The 20,717-nt window shown below is 40.3% G+C and overlaps 1 protein-coding gene and 1 pseudogene across 1 annotated transcript; one reads left to right on the forward strand and one right to left on the reverse strand.

The window, feature by feature from the left end:
* Positions 1-5,468: 5,468 nt before the first annotated feature.
* Positions 5,469-7,344, forward strand: LOC134378043 (60 kDa heat shock protein, mitochondrial-like). Its single transcript, XM_063096958.1, has one exon. It carries the CDS (start codon positions 5,538-5,540, stop codon positions 7,263-7,265), a length of 1,728 nt encoding a protein of 575 aa, XP_062953028.1. The 5' UTR covers positions 5,469-5,537; the 3' UTR covers positions 7,266-7,344.
* A 5,230-nt stretch (positions 7,345-12,574) lies between these two features.
* LOC134378259 (DCC-interacting protein 13-alpha-like) lies at positions 12,575-14,630 on the reverse strand (annotated as a pseudogene).
* Positions 14,631-20,717: the final 6,087 nt, after the last annotated feature.

The raw sequence follows: 20,717 nt of genomic DNA on the forward strand, positions 1-20,717 counted from the left end.
CGATTTAGGGTTACTGTTAGGCTTAGGCTTAGGGTTAGGGTTAGGGTCACGGTGAGGGTTAGGATTCGGGTTAGGGTTAGGTTTAGGGTTTGGGTTTGGGTTCAGTTTAGAATTAGGGTTAGGGTTCGGGTTAGGGTTTTGGTTGGGATTAGGGTTAGGGTTAGGATTAGGGTTAGGGTTTGGGTTCGAGTTAGGGTTAGGGTTAGGGTTAGGGTTCGTGTTAAGGTTAGGGTTAGGGTTGGGTTTAGGGTTCAGGTTCGGGCTCTGGTTAGTGGTAGGGTTCGGGTTCGTGTTAGGGTTCTGGTTCTGGTTCTGGTTCGGGTTAGGTTTAGGGTTCGGGTTGGGGTTAGGGGTAGGTTTAGGGTTAGGGTTAGGGTTCAGGTTCCTGTTAGGGTTAGGGTTAGGGTTTGGGTTTTGGTTAGGTTTAGGTTTTCAGTTAGGGTTAGGGTTAGGGTTAGAGTTAGGCTTCGGGTTCGGTTTAGGGTTAGGGTTAGGTTTAGGCTTAGGCTTAGGGTTAGGCTTAGGGTTAGGGTTAAGATTAGGGTTTGGGTTCGGGTCAGGGTAATTGTTAGGGTTTGGGTTCAGGTTAGTGTTAATGTTAGGGTTTGTGTTGGGGTTAGCGTTCGGGTTCGGGGTAGGGTTTAGCTTTGGTTTTGGGTTCAAGTTAGGGTTAGCGTTCGGGTTAGAGTTACGGTTCGGTTTAGGGTCAGGTTCGGGTTCGGGTTGGGGTTTGGGTTAGGGTTAGGGTTCTGGTTCGGGTTCGTGTTAGTGTTAGGGTTAGGGGTAGGATTAGGGTTAGGGTTATGCTTAGGGTTCGGGTTAAGATTAGGGTTAGGGTTTGGGTTCGAGTTAGGTTTAGGGTTCGGGTTCGGGTTAGGGTTAGGGTTCCGGTTCGGGTACGGGTCTGGGTTCGGCTTTGGGTTGGGGTTAGGGTTAGGGTTTGGGTTTTGGTTAGGTTTAGGTTTTCAGTTAGGGTTAGGTTTAGGCTTAGGATTAGGGTTAGGATTAGGGTTAGGTTTAGGGTTAGGGTTCGGGTTCGAGTCAGGGTTAGGGTTAGGGTTAGGGTTAGGGTTCCGGTTCGGGTACGTGTTCGGGTTCGGGTTGGGGTTAGGGTTAGGGTTCGGGTTCGGATTAGGGTTAGGGTTAGTGTTAGGGTTAGGGTTATGCTTAGGGTTAGGGTTAAGATTAGGGTTAGGGTTTGGGTTCGAGTTAGGGTTAGGGTTAGGGTTCTGGTTAGGGTTAGGGTTCCGGTTTGGGTACGTGTTCGGGTTCGGGTTGGGGTTAGGGTTAGAGTTCGGGTTCGGATTAGGGTTAGGGTTAGTGTTAGTGTTAGGGTTATGCTTAGAGTTAGGGTTAAGATTAGGGTTAGGGTTTGTTTTCGGGTTAGGGTTTTGGTTCGGGTTGGGGTTATGGTTAGGTTTATGGTTCGGGATCAGGTTCGGGTTCGGGTTCGGGTTAGGGGTAGGGGTTGGGGAGGGTTAGCCTTCAGGTTAAGGTTCATTTTCGGGTTATGGTTATGGTTAGCGTTTGGGTTAGTTTGAGGGTTAAGATTAGGGTTAGGTTTAGGGTTCAGGTTCGGGTTCGGGTTCGGGTTACGGTTAGGGTTAACTTAGGGTTAGGGTTCGGGTTCAGGTTAGGGTTTAGGTTTGGTTTTGGGTTCAGGTTAGGGTTAGCATTCGGGTTAGGGTTACGGTTCGGGTTAGGGTGGGGTTCGGGTTCAGGTTCGAGTTCGGTTTCAGGTTCGGGTTAGGATTAGTCTCAGGGTTCGGTTTAGGGTTAGGGTTAGAGTAAGGCTTAGGGTTAGGTTTAGGGTTAGGGTTAGGGTCACGGTGAGGTTTCGGTTTAGGATTAGGGTTAGGTTTAGGCTTATTGTTAGGGTTAGGGTTAGGGTTTGGGTTAAGCTTAGGCTTTGGGTTTGGGTGAGGTTTCGTGTTAGGGTTTGGGTTAGGGTTAAGGTTCGGGTTAGTGTTCGGGTTCGGGTTCGGTTTCGGGTTCGTGTTCGTGTTCGGGTTCGGGTTTGGGTTAGGGTTACAGTTCGGTTTAGGGTTACTGTTAGGATTAGGATTAGGGTTAGGGTTCGGTTTAGAGTTAGGGTTACAGTTAGGCTTATGCTTAGGGTTAGGGTTAGGGTTAGGGTTCGGGTTCCTGTTAGGGTTAGTGGTAGGGTTAGGTTTCGGGTTCGTGTTAGGGTTAGGGTTAGTGTTAGAGTTTGGGTTATGGTTAGTGTTAGGTTTAGGGTTGGGGTTTGGGTTTTGGTTAGGTTTAGTGCTATGGTTAGGGTTAGGATTACGGTCAGGGTTAGAGTTAGGCTTCGGGTTCGGTTTAGGGTTAGGGTTAGGGTTAGAGTTAGGCTTAGGGTTAGGGTTAAGATTTGGTTTCGGTTTCGGGTTCGTGTCCTTGTTCGGGTTGGGGTTGGGGTTAGGGTTAGGGTTCGGCTTCGGGTTAGGGTTAGGGTTCAAGTAGTTTTAGGGTTAGGGTTCGGGTTCGGCTTTGGGTTGGGATTAGGGTTGGGGTTTGTGTTAGGGTTAGGGTTTGGGTGTGGGTTTGTTTTAGGGTTAGGGTAAGGGTTAGGATTAGGGTTAGGGTTAGGGTTAGGGTTATGCTTAGGGTTAGGGTTAATATTAGGGTTAGGGTTAGGGTTCGGGATCAGGTTTGGGTTCGTGTTTGGGTTACGGGTAGGGTTAAGGGAGGGTTAGCCTTCGGGTTAGGGTTCGTTTTCGTGTTATGGTTATGGTTAGCGTTTGGGTTAGTTTGAGGGTTAAGGTTAGGGTTAGGTTTATGGTATGGGTTCGGGTTAGCGTTAGGTTTTGTGTTCGGGTTCGGTTTCAGGTTCGGGTTCGGGTTAAGGTTAGGGTTCAGGTTCGGGTTCGGGTTAGAGTTAGATTTCGGGTTCCATTTGGGATTAGGGTTAGGTTTAGGGTTAGGTTTAGGGTTAGTGTTAGGGTTAGGGTTAGGATTAAGGTTATGTTTCGGGTTCGGGTTTTGGTTGGGGTTAGGGTTAGAGTTATGGTTCGGGTTCGGGTTCGGGTTCGGGTTAGGTTTAGGGTTAGGGTTCGGTTTCGGTTTCGGGTTAGGGTTAGAGTTAGATTTCAGGTTAGTGTTAGGGTTAGCGTTGTGGTTTGGGTTTGGTTTGGGTTAGTTTTAGGGTAGGGTTAGGGTTAGTTTTAGGGAATGCAGTTCAGTTAACACACCCAAATGCTAAGGCTGCCAGGCGGATTGAACAAACGGTTTGAACGTGGTTCCCTCGGTTGGTTCTGCCAGTGCTGCATCGGGGCCCACAAGCGTCAGGCAGGCCAAGACTGCAGTGGGAGACCACAGAGTGGAGTTGAACATCCTCCCGGGGCAGGCATCTGAGAGAGAGGACACTTTACAAACCCCAAGTTTTCTCACCGGAATTTCCAGTGACCTGTGTGTGTGTGTGCATTTGTGTACTTTTATCTATTGTATACTTTTCAGTTACTTATTTTTCCCTGTAACCTTGAATCCTATGAGCTTCGGAAGGAGTGGAGGTGACTTATCCTGACCATTCAGTACAAGAAAAATGTCACGGAGTGCGAGGAGGGGACATGCCTCTCTAATGAAGTGGCCCGCAGAATAATTACCTGAGGAAATAAGTTCTGAAAGGGTGCACTGACATAGGAGTTGGAATTATATTCAGTTAATTATACTTATTTTTTTAATGTAATTCCCATTTGATCAAATTTATTTTTTTACTAAAGCATAGTTGATTATACATATTTGGGGGTTACAGTGTTGACTCTCAGTATTTGTGTGCAATATGTGATGATCAAATCAATATTATTAGCATATTCATTATTACAAACCATAATTATTCTTTGTGTCCCTTACCCAATTTTCCCCTCTCCCCTTCCCCTTTTCCACCTCTAGTAAACATAGGCTTGTTCTCTCCTTCTGAAAGTTCAATGTACTCCTATGGTTTGTCCTTCCTTCCTTCCTTCCTTCCTTCCTTCCTTCCTTCCTTCCTTCCTTCCTTCGTTCCTTCCTTCCTTCCATTAGCTCTCACATATAAGTGAGAACATGAGGTATTTCTCGTTCTGTGCCTGGCTTATCTCACTTAACATAATTTTCTCTAAGTGTATCCACATTGCTGCGAATGGCAGTCTTTCATTCTTTTTTATAGCAGAGTAGTATTCCATTGTATAAATATACCACATTTTCCTTATCCACTCATCTGATGATGGGCATTTAGGTTGGTTCCAACTCTTAGCTATTGTAAATAGAGCTGCAATCGACATGGGAATACAGGTGTCCCTTTGACATGGTGATATCCATTCCTTTGGGTACACCCAGCAGTGGGATAGGTGGGTCACATGGCAGTTCTATCCTAATTATCTATCCTACTTCTACAGAAAACAACATAAAAGTGTGAGACAGCTGCGCTATATTTTGTCAACATAAACAAATGCCATTTCTGGTTCAAAACTAAGAAGAAAAAACCATTTCAAAAAACAAAAGACTTTCCCTTATGAAATTAGTCTTAGTGGTTAACCTTTTGAAAATCTGTAAGTGTATAACTATGTAAAACATTTTATTCAATGTATTTAACTTGTGTATATATACTTTTACATGTGAAACACATGAACATAATTTCTATAAGCAATGTTAAGAATTTGATTAAAGAAATCAAGGTTTGACATACAAGATAGGCAATAGAGAAATGTCATTTTAACCTTGGCACCAGGCTAAAATCCTTCCTCGGTTAACTTCTCCTATACTATACCAGGCATTCAGTTTTTTTCAGTCTTTCATGGAATTAGACCCTTTACTCATCTGAAGAGTAAAAGTATTTACAATAATTAGTGCAAAATATTTTATTCTTATACATTAGTTATTTGTCTTTGTGGATATAAAGCGGTGATTCAGTATTTTATCAAAACATGCGACTATGAAAATACTAGGAATATCAGTCTGAAATTTAAAACATTACATTTTCTAAATGAAACTCTGGGAATTTTTACTTTAAGCAGAAAACAATTGTTATAGAAGTTCTTTTGAAAGGTCCCTTGATTTTTCAATAAAAATTATTTCACACAATGCAGAAAATACAATTTATCATCCTGTTAACAATATCTTTACATGTCAATCCTAATCTAAAATGCACTTGAACAAAAAGAATCTTTTAATACATTCCAAAATCTTATTTTAACCATTACTGCTCTGTAGCAAAAACTGAAATCCCAACCTGAGAACTAAGAATGAGATAATTAAATGCCAAGGGCTGTATCAATCTTGAACCGAAGACACTTAAGCGTCTTTCCCACGGCCTCAGGTGGAGGACATCAGAGAAGTGTGAGCAATCCAAGAAAGTGCCCTGAAACCAACAGTACCACCTGCCATAACTTGAAACCTTAAGTCTAAAATCTCTGTTCTAATTTTTTTAATAAAAGTTCTATTGCACATATAATATTGTTAAAATATCTGCAAACTTGATTGCAGTGTGCGCCGTGCGCTCTGTCCCTCACTCACCGCCGACGGCCTGCCTTGCCGCGCGCACGCTCCGCCGCTGCCCCGCAGAAATGCTTCGATTACCCACAGTCCTTCGCCAGTTGAGACCAGTGTCCAGGGCACTGGCTCCTCATCTCACTCGGGCGTATGCCAAAGATGTAAAATTTGGTGCAGATGCCCGAGCCTTAATGCTTCAAGGTGTAGACCTCTTAGCCGATGCCGTAGCCGTTACAATGGGGCCAAAGGGAAGAACAGTGATTATTGAACAGAGTTGGGGAAGTCCCAAAGTAACAAAAGATGGTGTAACTGTTGCAAAGTCAATTGACTTAAAGGATAAATATAAGAATATTGGAGCTAAACTTGTTCAAGATGTTGCCAATAACACAAATGAAGAGGCTGGTGATGGCACCACCACTGCTACTGTACTGACACGCTCTATTGCCAAGGAAGGCTTCGAGAAGATTAGCAAAGGTGCTAATCCAGTGGAAATCAGGAGAGGTGTGATGTTAGCTGTTGATGCTGTAATTGCTGAACTTAAGAAGCAGTCCAAACCTGTGACCACCCCTGAAGAAATTGCTCAGGTTGCTACGATTTCCGCAAATGGAGACAAAGAAATTGGCAACATTATTTCTGATGCAATGAAAAAGGTTGGAAGAAAGGGTGTCATCACAGTAAAGGATGGAAAAACACTGAATGATGAATTAGAAATTATTGAGGGCATGAAGTTTGATCGAGGCTATATTTCTCCATATTTTACTAATACATCAAAAGGTCAGAAATGTGAATTCCAGGATGCCTATGTTCTCCTGAGTGAAAAGAAAATTTCTAGCGTCCAGTCTATTGTACCTGCTCTTGAAATTGCCAATGCTCACCGGAAGCCCTTGGTCATAATTGCTGAAGATGTTGATGGAGAAGCTCTAAGTACACTTGTTTTGAATAGGCTAAAGGTTGGTCTTCAAGTTGTAGCAGTGAAAGCTCCAGGTTTTGGTGACAATCGAAAGAACCAGCTTAAAGACATGGCTATTGCTACTGGTGGTGCAGTGTTTGGAGAAGAGGGATTGACCCTAAATCTTGAAGACGTTCAGCCTCATGACTTAGGAAAAGTTGGGGAGGTCATTGTGACCAAAGATGATGCCATGCTCTTGAAAGGAAAAGGTGACAAATCTCAAATTGAAAAACGCATTCAAGAAATCATTGAGCAGTTAGATGTCACAACTAGTGAATATGAAAAGGAAAAACTGAACGAACGTCTGGCAAAACTTTCAGATGGAGTAGCTGTGCTAAAGGTTGGTGGGACAAGTGATGTCGAAGTGAATGAAAAGAAAGACAGAGTTACAGATGCCCTTAATGCTACAAGAGCTGCTGTTGAAGAAGGCATTGTTCTGGGAGGGGGTTGTGCCCTGCTTCGCTGCATTCCAGCCTTGGACTCATTAACTCCAGCTAATGAAGATCAAAAGATTGGTATAGAAATTATTAAAAGAACACTCAAAATTCCTGCCATGACCATTGCTAAGAATGCAGGTGTTGAAGGATCTTTGATAGTTGAGAAAATTATGCAAAGTTCCTCAGAAGTTGGTTATGATGCTATGCTTGGAGATTTTGTGAATATGATAGAAAAAGGAATCATTGATCCAACAAAGGTTGTAAGAACCGCTTTGTTGGATGCTGCTGGGGTAGCCTCTCTGTTAACTACAGCAGAAGTTGTAGTCACAGAAATTCCTAAAGAAGAGAAGGACCCTGGAATGGGAGGAATGGGTGGAATGGGAGGAATGGGTGGAATGGGAGGTGGCATGTTCTAATTCCTAGAATAGTGCTTTACCAATATTAATGAACTGTGACAGGAAGCTCAAGGCAGTGTTCCTCACCGATAACTTCAGAGAAATCACCTATAAGGGAGCCCCAATCAGGTTAACATCAGACTTTTCATCACAAACCCTAAAAGCTAGAAAGGAATGGGATGATATTTTCAAAATACTAAAAGACAAAGATTGCCAGCCAAGAATACTCTACCCTGCAAGGCTATCCTTCCGAAATGAGGGGCAAATAGTATATTTCTCAGACAAACAAAAACTGCGGGAGTTCACTACCACAAGACCACCCTTACAAGAAATCCTCAAGGGAGTACTGGGTTTGGTTCCTGAAAAATAACTACCACTGCCATAAAAACCTAAGAAAAATCTAAACCCGCTAGTACAATAAAAATGGCATTCATGAAGAGAAAACAAGCTAACAAAAACACTATCTACAACCTAAGGAACCAACAAACAAAGAAACCAAACAGTAAATCAGAAAGCAAGGAACAAAAGACACCTAAGACAACCAAACAACCAATAAAATGCTAGGAATAAATCAACACCTTTCAATAACAACTCTTAATGTTAAAGGCTTAAATTCCCCAATTAAAAGACACAGACTGGCTGACTGGATCAAAAAACAGGACCCAACTATATGCTGCCTACAAGAGACCCACCTCACCCATAAAGATTCACACAGACTAAGAGTGAAAGGATGGAAAAAGATTTACCATGCAAACAGAAAAGAAAAACGAGCTGGAGTGGCTATTCTTGTATCTGACAAAATAGACTTTAAACTAAAAACCATAAAAAGAGACAATGAGGGACACTACTTAATGATAAAAGGACTGATCCATCAAGAAGACATAACAATCATAAATATGTACGCACCCAATGTTGGAGCAGCCAGATTTATAAAACAAACTCTATTAGACCTAAAGAAGGAAATAGACACTAATACCATAATAGCAGGGGACCTGAACACTCCACTGTCAATATTAGACAGATCATCTAGGCAAAGAATCAGTAGAGAAACACAAGATCTAAACAAGACTCTAGACCAATTGGAATTGGCAGATATCTACAGAACATTCCACCCAACAACCTCAGAATATTCATTCTTCTCATCAGCACATGGATCATTCTCCAGGATAGATCACATATTAGGTCACAAATCAAGTCTCAGTAAATTCAAAAAAATTGGAATTATCCCATGTATCTTCTCAGACCACAATGGATTAAAACTAGAAATTAATAACAAACAAAACTCTGGAAACTATACAAACACATGGAAATTAAACAGCATTCTACTTAATGACATATGGGTCCAAGAAGAAATCAAGCAGGAAATCAAAAAGTTTATTGAAACTAATGAAAACAATGATACATCATACCAAAACCTGTGGGATACTGCAAAAGCAGTATTGAGGGGAAAATTTATTGCATTAAATGCTCACTTCAGAAGAATGGAAAGATGGCAAGTGAACAACCTAACACTTCACCTTAAAGAACTAGAAAAACAAGAACAATCCAATCCTAAAGTTAGCAGACGGAAAGAAATCATTAAGATCAGAGCAGAACTGAATGAAATTGAAAACCAAAAAACAATTCAAAAGATCAACGAATCAAAAAGTTGGTTTTTTGAAAAGATAAATAAAATTGACAAACCATTAGCATGGCTAACAAAAAAAAGAAGAGAGAAGACTCAAATAACAAAAATTAGAAATGAAAAAGGCGATATTACAACTGATTCATCTGAAATACAAGGAATCATTCGAGACTACTATAAACAACTGTACGCCAACAAATTTGAAAATCTGGAGGAAATGGATAAATTTCTGGACACACACAAGCTCCCAAAACTGAACCGTGAAGACGTAGAAAATCTGAACAGACCAATAACAATAAAGGAGATTGAAGCTGTTATCAGAAGGCTCCCAACAAAGAAAAGCCCAGGACCAGATGGATTCACAGCAGAATTTTACCAAACATTCAAAGAGGAATTGACACCGATTCTTTACAAACTATTCCAAAAGATTGAAACGGACGCAAATCTCCCAAACTCATTCTATGAAGCAAACATCATCCTGATACCAAAACCAGGTAAAGATATAACCAAAAAAGAAAACTACAGGCCGATATCCTTGATGAATATAGATGCAAAAATCCTCACTAAAATACTAGCAAACAGAATACAGCAACACATACGAAAAATTATTCATCACGATCAAGTGGGATTCATCCCAGGGATGCAAGGTTGGTTCAACATACGCAAATCAATAAATGTGATACACCATATTAATAAACTCAAACACAAGGACCATATGATCATCTCTATAGATGCTGAAAAAGCATTTGATAAAGTTCAGCACTCATTCATGACAAAGACCCTCTATAAGTTAGGTATAGAGGGAAAGTATCTCAACATAATTAAAGCCATATATGACAAACCCACTGCCAATATCATCCTGAATGGGGAAAAGCTGAAAGCTTTTCCTTTAAGAACAGGCACTAGACAAGGATGCCCACTCTCACCACTCCTATTCAACATAGTGTTGGAAGTACTAGCCAGAGCAATCAGAGAAGAGAAGGAAATAAAGGGCATCCAGATTGGAAAAGATGAAGTCACACTGTCCCTGTTTGCAGATGACATGATCCTATATATCGAACAGCCTAAAACCTCTACAAAAAAACTGTTGGAATTGATAAATGATTTCAGCACAGTAGCAGGATACAAAATCAACACACAAAAATCAGTAGCATTTATTTTCTCCACTAGTGAACATGCAGAAGGAGAAATCAAGAAAGCCTGCCCATTTACAATAGCCACCAAAAAAATAAAATACTTAGGAATTGAGTTAACCAAGGAGGTGAAAAATCTCTATAATGAGAACTACAAACCACTGCTGAGAGAAATTAGAGAGGATACAAGAAGATGGAAAGATATTCCATGCTCTTGGATTGGAAGAATCAACATAGTGAAAATGTCCATACTACCCAAAGTGATATACAAATTCAATGCAATCCCCATCAAAATTCCAAAGACATTTTTCTCAGAAATGGAAAAAACTATTCAGACATTTATATGGAACAATAAAAGACCACGAATAGCCAAAGCAATGCTCAGCAAAAAAAATAAAGCTGGAGGCATAACACTACCTGACTTTAAGCTATACTACAAAGCTATAATAACCAAAACAGTATGGTACTGGCATAAAAACAGACACACTGACCAATGGAATAGAATAGAGAATCCAGAAATCAACCCACACACTTACTGCCATCTGATCTTTGACAAAGGCACCAAACCTATTCACTGGGGAAGGGACTGCCTCTTCAGCAAGTGGTGCTGGGATAACTGGATATCGATATGCAGGAGAATGAAACTAGATCCATACCTCTCACCGTATACTAAAATCAACTCAAAATGGATTAAGGATTTAAATATACACCCTGAGACAATAAAACTTCTTAAAGAAAACATAGGGGAAACACTTCAGGAAATAGGACTGGGCACAGACTTCATGAATACGACCCCAAAAGCACGGGCAACCAAAGGAAAAATAAACAAATGGGATTATATCAAACTAAAAAGCTTCTGCACAGCAAAAGAAACAATTAAAAGAGTTAAAAGACAACCAACAGAGTGGGAGAAAATATTTGCAAAATATACATCTGACAAAGGATTAATATCCAGAATATATAAGGAACTCAAACAACTTTACAAGAAGAAAACAAGCAACCCAATTAAAAAATGGGCAAAAGAGCTAAGTAGGCATTTCTCTAAGGAAGATATACAAATGGCCAACAGACATATGAAAAAATGCTCAACATCACTCAGCATCCGGGAAATGCAAATCAAAACCACATTGAGATACCATCTAACCCCAGTTAGGATGGCTAAAATCCAAAAGACTATGAACGATAAATGCTGGCGAGGCTGCGGAGAAAAAGGAACTCTCATACATTGTTGGTGGGACTGCAAAATGGTGCAGCCTCTATGGAAAATGGTATGGAGGTTCCTTAAACAATTGCAAATAGATCTACCATACGACCCAGCCATCCCACTGTTGGGAATATACCCAGAGGAATGGAAATCATCAAGTCGAAGGTATACCTGTTCCCCAATGTTCATCGCAGCACTCTTTACAATAGCCAAGAGTTGGAACCAGCCCAAATGCCCATCATCAGATGAGTGGATACGGAAAATGTGGTACATCTACACAATGGAATACTACTCAGCTATAAAAACGAATGAAATACTGCCATTTGCAACAACATGGATGGACCTTGAGAGAATTATATTAAGTGAAACAAGTCAGGCACAGAAAGAGAAATACCACATGTTCTCACTTATTGGAGGGAGCTAAAAATTAATATATAAATTCACACACACACATACACACATACACACACAAACCGGGGGGCGGGGAGGAAGAAGATATAACAACCACAATTATTTGAAGTTGATACAACAAACAAACAGAAAGGACATTGTTGGGGGGAGGGGGGGGAGGGAGAAGGGAGGGAGGTTTTGGTGATGGGGAGCATTAATCAGCTACAATGTATATCGACAAAATAAAATTAAAAAAAAAATAAATAAAAAAATAAAATAAAATAAAATAAAATCATTTACAGTAAAAAAAATAAATAAATAAAATATCTGCAAACTTGTAGAATTCTCTGTATAAAGGGTTTTGAACTTATTCAGTTGAATGCTTCCTCACTACAAGCACAATGTTCCTAAGAAAGAGAGGGAGCATATCCATAAATATTTGAACCTAAAGAACAAATGATTTCTTATGGTCATAACCAATTACAATGCAAGATAAAAATTTCACAATCTGAAGGAAAAAATGCCTGAGCAAGTACTTCCTCAGCAATCTACTTCGGGGAGATGAGCAGGCTTCTGTTAGACATGTGGAATTTAATATTAATGCATAGTATAGTGATTTTTAAGGAAAAAAAATCAATGCAAACCTAAGTCAGCAAGTTCAATCTTACTGTTTTAAATGAAGCTAAAACAAACCAGCAAATACAAAGCTTAGTCTCCTCCTGGATATTTCAACATAGTTGTTACCTTGTACCATTTCACCACAGAAATTGTCAAATTCCAAGGGGGGAATATTCAATCAAAAAGCAAGGATAAGTTTATGCTTCTGACCCTCTCTTCTTCGCTTCTTCTCCCAATCGCTCTCTTCTGACGGCTGCTGCTAAGGACGACAAACTGCCCCTCACTACTGGCGTCGTTTGTTCTACTGGAAGCAGCTATCAACCGACGTTGCTCTTCCAAGCCCTTTTCAATTTGCTTTTGCTTACTGAGTTCTTTCTGTTGCTTCTCTTCCACTCTCTCTATTTCTTCTTGTTTTTCTGACGCCCTGCGATCCAGTTCGGCATGCAAAGCTATCTGCTTTGCCGTCCAACAGAATCACAAATCTTTCCCCCTCGTTGTTTGATTCAAATATATAACAGACTGATGACAGATTCCTTTCACTTCTCCCTCCTGACGTCCGAAGAACAAATCCAAAAAGCCGCTTCTTTTCCTGGTGTGCAGCATACGAAACTACACAGGGTAATGGACACGTGAGCCTTGTGACTTGTGTTTGTGGATCAATTAACTTGAAACAGTCACAAGTCACTAATAAATGTGATTCTGTCATACGAAAGATGTTACGGGCGGCCCGGGCAGCTAAGATTTGGCGCATTGTTTCATAAACAACATCTGGATGGTCATCTGATTTCACCTCCATAGACCCGAGGAATCGAACAATAAGTAACTGATGAAGAATAGAATCTTCGGTTTCAGAGTTTGTGCTTCCTGCAGATTCTCCACGTGGATTCGTGCACCTGCCTCCCTGGCCAGAGGCTGCTGCTTGGCCAGGCTGATCGTCACGCACAGGAGAAATGACGTCGGACTGTGCTGGAGTGTCCGGGGCAACAAGAGGATCTAGAGAGAGGGCAGCCAGATCTGTGCACTCAGATCCCAAGGATCCCGAACTGCTGGTTCGAGCTGTTGATGGCCGAGAGTGTCCTGCTGGCCGTAGGCTTTCGTGCCTCTGCAGGAAAGATGGGGAAGGAGTGACAGCTTCCGGAGCAGACTGACTGACTCGTGCAGCAGTTTCCTCTGGATTTTCACTTCAGTAGATTTGTTTAGATATGTTGTTTATTGTACAGATCCACTCCTCATGGTCTTTTTAGTCTCTGCTTGTAAAATTGAAGATTTTTTTCCATCAAAAGAAGTGATCTGAAAACAGTATCTCCTGTCCTCACAGTCCACAGCCATCACTGCACAGTTGTCTGTGTGCATGGCTAGGCCTCCTGCTACATCCCCACGAGCCTGACTCATTAAATTTCCACCCTGCGTGAAGTAAAACTGTCTGTCTCAGGTAGATGACACCAAGCCTGTTTTATTTCTAGCGTGAAGGTATCCAGCCTTTCGGGTTAAGTTTCGATTAACAGGAAATTTGGTGAGGTCTGGGTCAGGCACATATGAGGGGTCACTGGCTACTTCCAAATCCTCTATTATCTGTTGCATTGTCTCTACGTCACTGTCCATTTCCCTGCGAACATTCTGCACACTTGTCCCAATATTAGCTAAAAATTCTTCCAGTTGTTCACTGAGATTTTCAGAACCCATCTGAAAGAAACTTATCTGATCTTGCATGTACCCAAGTAGAGGTTCTAACAATGCTGTCTTTTTCTTGTCCTGAAGAGTATTTAATGCACAAAAATAATGCATCACGGTCTGGTGTTGTTTCTTTCTGGAAGTGTACACATCTTCTGTTACTTCGTATTTCATCTTGTCGTTCTCTCTTTTTTTTTTTTACAATCAGCTCTATCTGTTAATTGCAGCATCATGATCATTACTGGCAATCTGAAACACTTCCTTTAATGTTAATATTTCTTTCAGATCTCTTTCTTTAAACTGGTTAATGGGGAACATCATGGCATCAGCAAGTTGAGTTGAAAGTACCGCATGACAAGAGGTAAGTTCATCTATAACTTTTGCAAACTGTTGTAAAGTAGAGCTCATAACCTCATCATCACCCCCAGTGGAAAACGCTGTTTTTCACATTCTTTTAAAAGTTTTGAAGTCAGGTGTGTTGCTGCACTTAATTCATTCTGTGCATCATAAATCCGATGCATAGCTTGATACAGTCGGTTCATATAGATGGAAATAGCTGCAGCATCTTCTTCAAATACAACCAGGAAAGACCTTGTCTGCGGGCTGTCCTCCAGCGTCTCCTCTATGGCAGCTTGTCGGTCCCCTGGCCTTGTGGACGAAGCGACCGCCCACAGGTCCCCGCGCCCGCAGCAGCAGCAGCAGCTGACCCCCACCCGCTCTCCTGCAGCAGGCTCTGCACCATCCATGATGTATAATTTTTTTGATGTGTTGTTGCTGTATTCTGATTGTGGATATTTTGTTGAGGATTTCTGTATATATGTTCATCACACATATGAGTCTGTAGTTTTCTTTTTTTATTTGATCTTTGTCTGGTTTGGGTATCATGGTGATGCTGGCCTCATAGAGTGAATTTGGGAGAGTGGCCTCTGTTTCAACTTTTTGGAATAGTTTGAACAGAATTGGTATTACTTCCTTTTTAAAGCCTTGGTAGAATTCAGCAGTAAAGTCATTCAGTCCTGGCCTTTTCTTTGTTGGGAGACAGCTGATTACTGCTTCAATATCATTGTTTGTTGTTGGTCTGTTCGGGTTTTCTTTTTTTTTTTTCTTAGTTCAGTCTTGATAGTTTGCATTTGTCCAGAAATTTATCCATTTCCTCCGGGTTTTCATATTTGTTGGCTCTAGTCATTTATAATATTCTTTAATGATTCTTCATATTTTTTTGGTATCGGTTGTAACATCTCCATTTTCATTTGTAATTTTTGTTATTTGAGTCTTCTCTCTATTTTGTTGCTGTTGTAAATCGTGCTAATGGATTGTCTATTTTGCTTCTCAAAAAACCAACTTTTTATTTCATTGATCTTTTGTATAGTTTTTTTGGTCTCTATTTCATTTAGTTCTGCTCTGATCTTAATTATTTCTTTCCATCTACTACTTTTAGGATTGGATTGTTCTTGTTTTTCTAGTTCTTTGAGTTGTAATGTTAGGCTGTTTATTTGAAGTATTCTATTCTTTTGATGTAAGTGTTTATTGCAATAAACTTCCCTCTTCATACTACTTTTGCGGTTTCCACAGGTTTTGGTATCATGTATCTTTATTTTAATTTATGTCAGGAAATTTTTTGATTTCTTGTTTAATTTCTTCTCGAACCCACAGTTCATTAGAGAGCCTATTGTTTAGTTCTCATGCACTTGAGTACTTTCCAAAGTTTTTCTTGTTATTAAGTTCCAGTTTTAATCTGTTGTGATCTGAAAAGATACTTGAAATGCTTGTGATTTTTAAAAATTTGCTTATACTTGATTTGTGACCTACCTAACATGTGGTCTATACTGGAGAATGTTCTATGGGCTAATGAGAAGAATGTATATTCTGTAGTTGTTGCATAAAATGTTCTATAGATATCTACCAGGTCAAATTTGTCTAAAGTATAGTTTAAACCCTGTGGTTGTCTGCTGATTTATTGCCTAGATGATCTATCCCATGCTGAGAGAGGTGTGTTTTGGTCACCCACTATTACTGTATCAGGGTCTATCTCTTTCTTTAGGTCTAACAGTGTTTGCTTTATATATCTTGGTAGTCCGGTGTAGGGTGCATACATATCTATGATTGATATGTCTTCTTGCCAGATAGATCCCTTTATCATTATATAGTGGCTTTGTCTCTTTTTATGGGTTTTTAGTCTAGTTTATCCAATATAAGAATAGCTACTCCTGCTCATTTTGGGTTTCCATTTGCATGGTCTGTCTTTCTCCATCCCTTCACTTTTAGTCTGTGTGTGTCTTTACAGGTGAGGTGAGTCTTGAAGGCAGCGTGTAGTTGGGTCCAGCTTTGTGATCCAGTCCCTCAGTCTTTGCCTTTTGTACGGGGGGTTTAACCCATTCACATTTAGGGTTGTTATTTTCAGGTGTTATTTTGCTCCTGGCATCTTGTCACTTTTTGTTTAGATGTTTTAAATGTGCTCTGTTTCTTTTCCCAGTCTTATGATTTGTCTTCAATGCTTGTTGGTTTTTTGAGGTGGTGAGATTTAGTTTCTTTCTGTTGCTCGTTTGCATGTTTGTTCTGCCAGTGGGTTGTGTTCTTTCTCGTGTGTTCATGGTAGTGATTAGCATTTTTCAGATTCCAGATGCAGAACTTCTTTGAGGATTTCATGTAGTGCTGGTCATGTGGCTGTGAACTCCTGAAGTTTTTGTTTGTGTGGAAAATATACTATTTTCCCATTATCTCTGAAGGATAGCCTCGCTGAAGGATAGTATTCTTGGACAGCAGTTTTTTTCTTTTAGTATTTTGAATATATCTCCCATTTTCTTCCGGCCTGTAGAGTTTCTGTTGAGAAGTTTGATGTTGGTCTGACAGGGGCTCCCTTATAGGTGACGTGATGCTCTTCTCCTGCTTCTTTTAAGATTCTCTCTTTGTCTTTGAGCTTTGCCAGTCTGACAATAATGAGTCTCGGAGAGGATCTTTTTAGGTTGAATCTGTTCGGATCTTTGAGCCTCCTGAATGTGAAAGTCCATGTCTCTTCTCAAACCTGGGAAGTTTTCCATTATTGTTTCATTGAATAGGTTCTCCGTGCCTTTTCCTTTCTCCTTCCTTTCTGGAACACCCATGATTTGAAAGTCTATGGGCTTAAGGTTGTCTGCTAGTTCTCTTAGATTTTCTTCACTTTTTAAAATTCTTTTTTTTTATCTGCCTAGGTTATTTCTAAAAGTCTATCTTCAAGATCAGAAGTTCTTTCTTCCTCTTGCTGTAGCCTGCTGCTTAAGCTCTCAGTGGTGTTTTTCATCTTGTTGAGTGAATATTTCAGTTTTGTGAGTTTTGCATTCTTTTTAAGGTTATTAATCTCTTTGTAAATTTCCTCCTTCATAGCCTGGATTTTATGCTGTCTAACTGTCTTCTCAAAACTCAGTGAGCTTCCTTAAGATTGTTGCTTGGGATTCCTTTTCATCATTTCAAGGGTTTTCTGCCCTATAGGGTATGGTATTTGAGAATTAATTTACTCTTTTGGTGGTGTCATATTTTCTTGGGATTTCTCATTTCTAGTATCTCTACATTGATGTCTGGTCACCTGGTAGAGAAGTTGTGTCTTCTATTACTCTGGAGTGGGCTTTGAGGAGAGAGACATCCTCTGCTTTTCCTGGTCTCTGCTGATGACTTTCCTTGTGTCAAAGCAGTTCAGTGTCTGGTGGGCCCCCTGCCTGGTGACTGTGGCTACTGCTATGGTGTTGAGCCACTTTTTCAGCAGTTATGGCTGTGGTGGTGGCTATGGTGGACCACCAGCACAGAAATGGTGTTTTCAACATGCTTCTTGCTTGCTTCCATGCAGGGGATGCTGCCCTCAGCTCCTGCCATGGACCCCAGGTGTGCTCCATTTCTTGCCTGCTTCTAGGCAGATGGGGCTTCCCTCAGCTCCTGGCTAGGACCCTGGGTATGCTCTCTGCTTTGGTTTTTTTACAGCCTACCTGCCACTCTCTCTGCAGGAGTTCCTTTGGACTACTGGTGCTGCTTTGTCCACATGTCACAAAGCCCAAAGTGCCTGGAGTATACATTCTCCACCCTTCCCACCCTCTACTTCAAAGTTCAAAGCCAAAGACTAAAGGATGCCAAGCCCAGCTCCCTTGCCTGAAGGAAGGATGAAACCTGGCACACAGTTTGGACTCAGAACTCCCCTGTAGAATCAGGCTAAAGGTGGGACATAGCCTGAGATGGTCCCTCACTGGACTTCTTGCACTTTCCTCTCCTGCTTTCCCCATTCATTAGTGGTATATCCTGGGAGAAATTCCTTGATAAATCACTTGCACATGTTTTCTCATCTCAGGGCAGGGTCTGCTTCTGGAGCACCTGCCTGAGACAGTGACAATTTGAATTATTGAATGTATTTCTCTTCACATGATCCCTCCTAATGCCAAACCATTTTTATTAAAGGCTTAGTTTACATATAGTTTCATTTTTATTTGTTTAATTTTACATAAAAGTTATAATATTGATATAAAGAGTCCATGAATTAATGGATAGACCTAACCAGAGTTCCATAAGCTTGCTCTCTTATAAGTATTTCTGAAAATTTTGAAAGGTTAATGTAAATGATTGTAAATATGCAATTTTAGATCTAAATTTGTAATATTAATTCTATTTGATAATGCATGCTATATGTCAGGTTGCTTTTCACGTGTTATTTAATTTTCTTAGCAAATCCACAAGGTCATTCTTATTGTTACCAATTTATAGATGAAGAAACTAAGGTGCTGGAAGTTAAATAGATGCACAGTAGATAGCTGGATCCTGACGTTGAACCTAGGATTGACTCCCAAGCCTATGCACTTATCATCAAACTTCATTACATCAAAATGGAAAAAATAGAAGAACCATGTAAATAGAGTTTCTTCCATGTTAATTAGAGATAAATAGAAATGTATTCTTTTGCAGTATTCTTCACAATTATATGGAAACTTTTATGTATTATAAAGAATTAGAAGTTTCCCATGAATAATCTTTTCCTTAACAGTGGTTTGCAAAGGAATGTTGTCCCATAGTAATGAGAGAACTCTTCATGAATAGATTTCTAGATAGTGTGTCTAAGTAAAGAAACAATTCTTTGAAAAATGATCATTTTGACATTTTAGGCCATTAAAAAATATTAAATCAGCTTCCTTTGGACATTTGACTGATGATGAGATGGTAGAAAACCATAAGTCAAGAAAGACAGTCACCTGAGTGACAAGATTCTTTGTGTGTCTAGCTGGCAAGATAGATTAAATAGTGCTTTTCTTTTGGGGATGCTTTAAGAATTGTTATACACACTGTTTTCATAGTTTCTCATCAGTTTCCATATCATTTCTTGGCCTCAGGACAGGCTATTGATAGAATTCAATCAGGTAGAGAAAACGTTACAATACTTGCTCTGGGAACTGTTTGAAAATTCTCCAAGGAGATGTGGTCAACTCTGCTCTTGTGTGATGACAGAGAGGTCATATATTTCTCTAAAACATTAGCTATGGGCCATAGATGCTAAGGTGTTGCAATGAAAACTGCAGAAATTTATCAGTAGGAATGGTGTGTAACCTTACAGAGCACATTGAAAATAAATAAAAACAGTGTTGTAGGAAATACTGAAAAAAAATATTCTTGTGTCAATGCATGATTCTAGATTCTGGACTTCCTTAAGGATTTCTTGTAGGGTTGGTCATATGGCGGTGAACTCCCACAGTTTTTGTTTGTCTGCAAAATACACTATTTTCCCCTCATCGCTGAAGGATAGGCTTCCTGGGTATAGTATTTTTGGTTGGCAGTTTTTTCTTTTAGGATTTTGAATATATCATCCCATTTTTTTCTGACCCATAGGTGATTTGATGCTCTTTTCTTGCTTCTTTTAAGAGTTTCTCTTTGTTTCTTCTTGCTCTAGCCTGCTGCTTAAGCTCTTGGTTGTGTTTTTTATTTTGTTGGGTGAATATTTGAGGTCCATGAGTTCTGCTACATTCTTTTTTAGAGTATTTATCTCTTTGTGAATTTCCTCCTTCATAACCTGGATTTTTTTTTTCTTGCTTCATTATGTTGTTTAACTGAGTCTTCTAAGATCTCAGTGAGTTTCCTTAAGATTGTTGCTCTAAATTCCTTTTCATTATTTCAAGGGCTTCCTGCTCTATAGGCTCTGGTATTTCAGAATTACTGTATTCTTGTGGTGGTGTCATATTTTCTTCAGTTTTCATGCTTCTAGTTGAGGCCTTGACATCTGGTAGAGCAGCTGTTACTTCTACCATTCTGGAGTGGGCTTTGAGGAGAGAGATCTCCTCTTCTTTTTCCATTCTTCACTGGTGACTCTCCTTGTGTCAGTGAAGTTGAGTGTCTGTCAGGCCACCTGCACAGTGGCTGTGGCTACTGCTGTGGAATCGAGTTGTTTTTGTGGCAACCATTGCTATGGCAGTGGCTTTGGTGGGCCACCCACATGAAAGTGCTGTTTTCAGCATGCTCTCTCATCTGCTTTTGGGTGGATTGGGTGGCTGCCCTCAGCTCCTGCATGTGACCCTGGACATTCCTATCCTCTGTTTTTATATTTTTGATATGTGAAAAATTATATCTCCTAGGTTTCTAATTGATAATATTTTATAATATGAGATAAGTTTTGTTTACTCTTTTAGTATGGACAGGCTGCTATTAACAAAATGCCATAAAACCAGTAGCTTATAAACAAATTTATTTCTCACAGTCTGAAAAGCTGGGGAGTCCGTGAGCCAGGTGCCAGCAGATTTGGTGTCTTATGGGGGTCAGTTTCCTGGTTCATAGGTGGCACCTTCTTGCTGTGTCCTCACATGAGGAACGGTAAATGAGCTCCCTTGGGCCCTTTC

Source organism: Cynocephalus volans, chromosome 5 (assembly GCF_027409185.1).
Source record: "Cynocephalus volans isolate mCynVol1 chromosome 5, mCynVol1.pri, whole genome shotgun sequence".
In the NCBI taxonomy this organism is placed as follows: domain Eukaryota; kingdom Metazoa; phylum Chordata; class Mammalia; order Dermoptera; family Cynocephalidae; genus Cynocephalus; species Cynocephalus volans.

Coding starts and splice junctions, on each gene's coding strand:
- LOC134378043 (XM_063096958.1), top strand. CDS start 5,538: ATGCTTCGATTACCCACAGTCCTTCGCCAGTTGAGACCAGTGTCCAGG.